Raw genomic sequence first — 6,590 nt, forward strand, 5'->3', positions numbered from 1 at the left:
GCACCGACCTGCTTTTCCTGCTTCAGCCTTCGGGGCTGAAGCAGGAAAAGCCAAAACTAGGATTTGTGAAAAAAAAGTGATTCATGGAGAGACCTTCGTCTGGTCAGCTAACATTACTGCCAAGCAGGTGAAATATAGAGTGATATTGTGGTTTTAGCTGACGTGTCGCCTCACTGTTTTGAGCGATGCTCGTTCATGTCTATTTAGAGCGAGCAAGCACGAGCAACAGGACTCTGACTGACTGTCGTTGACATGGCCACAGGTGTCGCTGTTAACAAGCATTTCTGATTCTTACAAACAGTCCTTTTAAGTTAAGTTATTTTTCTGTTTCCTGTTTAGTGAAATGGTTTGGAGAGTCAGAAGTCTTCCTATGTGTCCAGCTTGTGCGTAAAAGGAGGGAGATTAATCCTCTGTGTTTGATTGACAGCGCTGCCATGACAACCCAGCATCAGCACCAGAGTGTCCAATGAGGAGTCAGATTCAGAGTCCCTCCCTGACTCCCAGGTGAAGCTAAAGAGTCAGACTTTCAGCACATTTTCTGTCAGACTCTGGTTCCACTCTGTTAATCCAGATGGTGTTCAGATCTCCTCTCGACTTTTTCTCATCATCCCGGATCCTCTTGGATGGGACCCCTCATCTGGAGCCTCCTCCATCCTCATCCTCCTCCATGGCTCTCCCGGGGATGTGTTTCTCCGCGGCGCAGATCGCCAGCGTGTGCGAGACCCTGGAGGAGACCGGAGACGTGGAGCGTCTGGCCCGGTTCCTCTGGTCGCTCCCGGTGACCGCAGACGGCCGTGACTCCATCTCTAATCACGAGTCCGTGCAGCGAGCTCGCGCCGTGGTCGCCTTCCACACCGGGAACTTCCGCGAGCTCTACCGCATCCTGGAGACGCATCGCTTTACGCGCGCCTCGCACGGTAAGCTGCAGGCCATGTGGCTGGAGGCGCACTACCGGGAGGCGGAGAAGCTCCGGGGGAGACCGCTGGGACCGGTGGACAAGTACCGGGTGAGGAAGAAGTTCCCGTTACCGAGGACCATCTGGGACGGAGAGCAGAAGACGCACTGCTTCAAGGAGCGGACCCGGGGTCTACTCAGAGAGTTCTACCTGCAGGACCCGTACCCGAACCCGGGCAAGAAGAGGGAGCTGGCCAACCGGACCGGACTCACACCGACTCAGGTCGGGAACTGGTTCAAGAACCGGAGACAGAGAGACCGAGCGGCTGCAGCCAAGAACAGGTCAGAGACTTTCACTGGGAATAAGTCACAGGTGGTAACTTTTAGATGGATGGATGGATAGATAGATAGATAAATAGATAGATAGATGGATAAATAGATAGATAGATATTGTAGATGGATGGGTAGATAGATAGATAGGTAAATAGATAGATAGATAGTAATTTTATTGATCCCGAGGGAAATTCAAGTTTCCAGCATCACAGTTCCATTGTGCAAAAACATGTTAGTAAAAAGGCAGTAAAAAAAGTTAGTAGTGCAAAGTACAAAGTACAAAAAAATATAAAAATATACCAGATATAAAAATTACAAGGAGATGAAGAAGAAAACTGTCAAAAAAGCAATATAGTGCAGAGTAACAGCTGTGATACAGGACTATTAAAAAAATGAATATAGTGCAGAAGAGACTGTTAAAAATGAATATAGTGCAGGGTAACTCCAGTAGCTTAGATAGATAGATAGATAGATAGATAGATAGATAGATAGATAGATAGATAGTAACTTTATTAATCCCGAGGGAAATTCAAGTTTCCAACATCACAGTTCCATAGTGCAAAAACATGTTAGTAAAAAGGCAGTAAAAAAGTTAGTAGTGCAAAGTACAAAGTACAAAAAAATATAGAATAGAATAGAATAGAATAGAGACTTTATTGTCATTGTCATTGAAAAACAGTTTAGCAGCTCTTAAAAATATAAAAATATACCAAAAAGATATAAAAATATACCAGATATAAAAATACAAGGAGATGAAGAAGAAAACTGTTAAAACTGAATATAGTGCAGGGTAACAGCTGTGATGAATATAGTGCAGAAGAGACTGTTAAAAGTAAATATAGTGCAGAAGAGACTGTTAAAAGTGAATATAGTGCATTATTATCCGTCCTGCAGACCGTCCTCCTTTGTCCCCGTCCTCCCTAGAGAGGTGTTGTACAGTTTGATGGCTCAGGGGACAAAGAATTTCCTGAGACTGAGTCTGTGGAGCACTTGGGGAGCAAATGCAGAAACATGCAGGTTGTTGAGTAGCCAAAAGGAACCAACTGTTCATTTTCTTAGTATAGTATCGAAATACTGTTAAAATCAAGGCAACTCTATGTGTCCTAAATTTAATCTTATTGATCACCCACTTACTTTTTCACTCTCTCGTTGATGCCATTTTCGTCGCAACAGGCAGCCAAGGTTGTGCGCAAAAGGGCCATTCATGCGTAAAAGCGCACGGCCATTCAGCTTGTGGGTTTTTGTTTTTCCTTCTGTCAGTCTGACCTGGACGAGCTTTCTTCCTTCTCTCTCACACTATAATTTGCTTCAGGGTCAGTGTGTGGGTCAACCATCCTAATGGTGAAGGCACAGCCAGCATGAATGGGTGCAAATTGCTCACCACACACACACAATGACAATGGTTTTCAATCACTTTAATTTTTTTTTAAATGTATTTAATTTTTTTAAATATTTTATTTATTTAAGGTTAAAAGAATACATACACATACTTGTAAAGGGACACACAGACAGCAGCAACAACATATATAAAACAAAGAAAAGAACATAAGAAAAAAATTACCCGTTGTAATAGTGCAGTGTCAAGAGATAAGTTCATATTCATATACATATTCAAATACATATACATATACATACAACCGACCTCATATATAGATATATATATACATACAGTATATACATATGTCTATATCCACACTCGCATTCATATAGATATCCACTTAGACACATTTGCTTATACAATTATCTATTCTATTATACAGACAAAGAAAAGGACATATTTACATCCCTTTAGTTGACCTTTATCGACATTATTTATTTATTAATTTTGTTTAACTCCAATCTTCACCCTGACTCAAAGTATCCCACCCAAGCTCAAAAATGATATTCTGTTCTTTATTTCTATTAACATCCCTCTCCAGAACCCACTGATGTTTCAAAAACATTTTGAAACATCAGTGTTTAACTGCTGTCTTTTTATGGCTATAAAAATAAATTCTTTCCCCATCATAATGATGATGTTGTTCAAGTCTTTCCTTTTTCATCATCCCTTAAATCACCAAACATTATAGATAAAAGGCAACTATAGAAATTTGATTTGTAGACTGAGATTCACTTTTAATTTGAGTTTAGGAGTTTAATTTGTGTTATTTTTTTTCACACAATAACAAAACAACATATAACTTTTCAATTTGAACCATTTAATTCATTTCGCACACACTTTGGATTCAGATTTATAGGCTTAACTTTCTTTTTCTCTTCATTTTCAGGTTGCATCACCATCGGATGTGTCCAGACGGTGCGCGGTCACTTAGCGGAGGAGAGTGCAGTCCAGACGAAAGCGGCGAGCGCGCAGATGGAGAAACTCTTCTCTCAGTAACGGACAGTGACTCTGACTTGGATGTTTGAGACTTAAAATGGACTTTTGGTGGGGCCTGTGATGGTCCATCGTGGATTACCAGAGAGAGAAAGAGGATGATCATCAGGGTTTGGGTTGCAATAAATGTTCAGGGCATAAAAACAGCTTCATCCTAAATGTTACCCACCACACAGATGATGTTACACGTTACATGAAGATTTTGTTCTTTTGTTTCCTGAGAATATATGATTTGTTTTTGTCTATGCTGCTGTTTTTTTGATCACCACACCCACATTTTTGTATTTTTATCACTGGATGGTGACGGTGCACATCTGCTGACATCTTATGATTAAACAGACATGAAGCTGGGGACTCCTGTTGGACTTAAGGGGAGGACCCTTTACAGACTGAAACCTGCCAGTGAGCTAATCACTCTTATTTTCTCTTAATTATGTGTCATTATTATTTTTCTCTAGAAGACCCCTGGATGTCCTCTGCTGTAGACAATCAATACGCACTGAAGCCTCCTCTCTGGCTGTTTGTATGTTTTTTTGTTTCTTTTACCTTCAACTTTATTTAAAGTTCACAGAGTTCACTGTGCAGTCTGTGTGTCGTACTTCATGCTCAATTTGATGCTGAATAAATGTTTTGGTATTTTATATAAATAAAAGTATTTAATATATGACTGCTATTCTCTTCTTTAACCTTCCTGTTTTCCTCGGGTCAAATTTGACCCGTTTTCAAACTTCATATCACAAATATGGGTTTCTTTCATCTGATTGCCCCAAAATAACATGGATGAAAGTAATTTATAATTTCTGTTGGGGGGTTTCATATACTCAAATAGGGGGTATAATTTCATGTACATGAAGTTTATTGACCATAAATTACAGAAAAAAGTAGTGTAAAACTTGTGATAATGAGTTGGAATGAAGTTGGCTTAAAAAGGTGTCATTATGTGCTGCCATTGAAAAGGTTTGTATATTATAATATTTATTATATTCTGACTAAACTTTGACATATACCCATCTGTGATAATCCATCAATATTATGTTCCACTGATAGTCAGAATAATTAAGAATTTCTGCTTTTTTTTTACAAAAAAATTAGGTGTAATTTCATGGAAATAATATTTATTAACCATAAAGTCCCTCCAAAAAAGTGTAAAACTTTGTGGTAATCAGTTGGAACGAGGTTGGCTAAAAAAAAAAAGTGTAACACAGAATTAGGTGATAATTTATAGTTTATGCTTTATATAAACCGTCAAACCAGACCAAAAGTTGCACGGTCGACGGAAAGAAAATCATTGACACCATCACTGTCAACAATTGTAACAATGAAACATAATTAACCGGTGTATAAAAAGTTAACAAATTACTGATAACACAGTATATGAATTATACTGTATGATTACACACATGAACACATTTCTATCTTCCATTTTTTCCCATGATTTGTGATTTATACTAATAAAAATTACTTGACTTGACTACATATTTTATAGCCATAAATCTTCCATTATTGAAAAAAGAAAATCCTATAAAGTAAAAAAAAAAAAAGTTACAAGCAAAACAGGTCGGATCAGTGACCTTTATGTGCATCATAAGGAGCTATATTAATCTCTGAAACTGGACAAAAAAAGGTTATACTCTCACTTCCATTCATCTGCTGTCCTGCAGTGGGTGGCTGTTTTTCTGGAGGGCTGCGACCACAGTGTGGAGGCACAGTGACGCCATCCAGTGGTCAAAGATAAAACATGACCTTTATGGGTGTTTCTGCAACTAAGGTCACTTTGACTCTCCAAAATAACAAAAAAAAATCAACCTCTATGAATTTTAACCCTCAGAGTATATAATACATACAAACAGGTACACAAAATCACATATAGTGGTTAAGATTTTAATCTTTTATGTTTAGATTTATTGTTTTCATCACTAATTTTATGCATTTTCCTTTTTTAATTTCTACAATATTTTAAAGACATTTAAATTAATTTTCATCAAGCTTTGTGCATCATTGTAAACATTGATTTAAACACATTTTCTAAAAATAAGGGATTTCATGATTTTCTCTACACCTTGAAAAATGTAGACAGTAGCCATAGATGTCAATCTTCATGCACAAAAATATATAAAATATGTTGTGTTTTATGACAGATATTGCTATTCTAATGTCTAATGTCCTTAGCGCAACAGCGGTAAGGACATTTTTGCTAATATTGCAGCTAGCAAAGTCTGCTACGATAGCTTTGACTCTTAGCATCTAATATACATGAATTCAACAGTAATATTAAGTTATTTTTTAAATGTAGTTCAAAATACACAATTACTAAGTTGTACGGTAAGGACACACAATAAATACTTTAGAAAAATAGCTGATATTAGCCATGTTTCTCTTGATCTTGAGGGTCACCTGTGTGGGCGGCCCAACCTGTCATACATGTGCTCACCTGCTAACTTCTGTTTCCATGGAAACTAGATTAATATGGCTTTGAATAAAACTTGTATTATGGTATTTGTTCAGTGTTGCAGTAGGGACTAATAAGAGGCACATTTAGATGAAAACAAAATTAATATAAATGATTTGTACACAAATAAATAATTTGAATATGGTGTTAATTAATATGTATATGAAACAATTCCATTTGAAATAGTGTCATATTATAATTGAATTAGCTAATTTTACGTATCTCAATATTGAGACCACAGTTGTGTGGGAAGACAAGTGGTGTTTGGGCCCATAAAATGCTTCATAAATTGTATTAAATCATATTATTTAGTAATTATTTTTGTTATGGCAAGATGGTTAATAACACTGTGTACATATTTATCAAGCATTGCACTACAAATTTTCACAAAAATCCAAAATTTCATTGCTGGGGCTTAGTCGCAGAAACAACCATATACAGAAAATAAACTAATAAAAATACACCAACCAAGATTTGATAGTAAATCAGGCTGAAAGGCAGGTCAGATAACATTATTTAATTGCTTTAACAATGAGGGTG

The 6,590-nt window shown here is 37.3% G+C and overlaps 1 protein-coding gene across 1 annotated transcript; it reads left to right on the forward strand.

Moving 5' to 3' along the window:
- Positions 1 to 372: 372 nt before the first annotated feature.
- six3b (SIX homeobox 3b) lies at positions 373 to 4,227 on the forward strand. The gene is made up of 2 exons (XM_074619624.1): positions 373 to 1,236; positions 3,495 to 4,227. The coding sequence occupies exons 1-2, from the start codon at positions 572 to 574 to the stop codon at positions 3,631 to 3,633; spliced, it is 804 nt and encodes a 267-aa protein (XP_074475725.1). The 5' UTR covers positions 373 to 571; the 3' UTR covers positions 3,634 to 4,227.
- Positions 4,228 to 6,590: the final 2,363 nt, after the last annotated feature.

The sequence above is a fragment of the Sebastes fasciatus genome, chromosome 20 (assembly GCF_043250625.1).
Source record: "Sebastes fasciatus isolate fSebFas1 chromosome 20, fSebFas1.pri, whole genome shotgun sequence".
NCBI lineage: Eukaryota > Metazoa > Chordata > Actinopteri > Perciformes > Sebastidae > Sebastes > Sebastes fasciatus.

Bases quoted from the DNA above. Each gene is read 5' to 3' on its own strand.
- six3b (XM_074619624.1), top strand. From the start codon at position 572: ATGGTGTTCAGATCTCCTCTCGACTTTTTCTCATCATCCCGGATCCTC. The intron at 1,237-3,494 runs GTCAGAGACTTT...CTTCATTTTCAG, and splicing joins GCGGCTGCAGCCAAGAACAG to GTTGCATCACCATCGGATGT.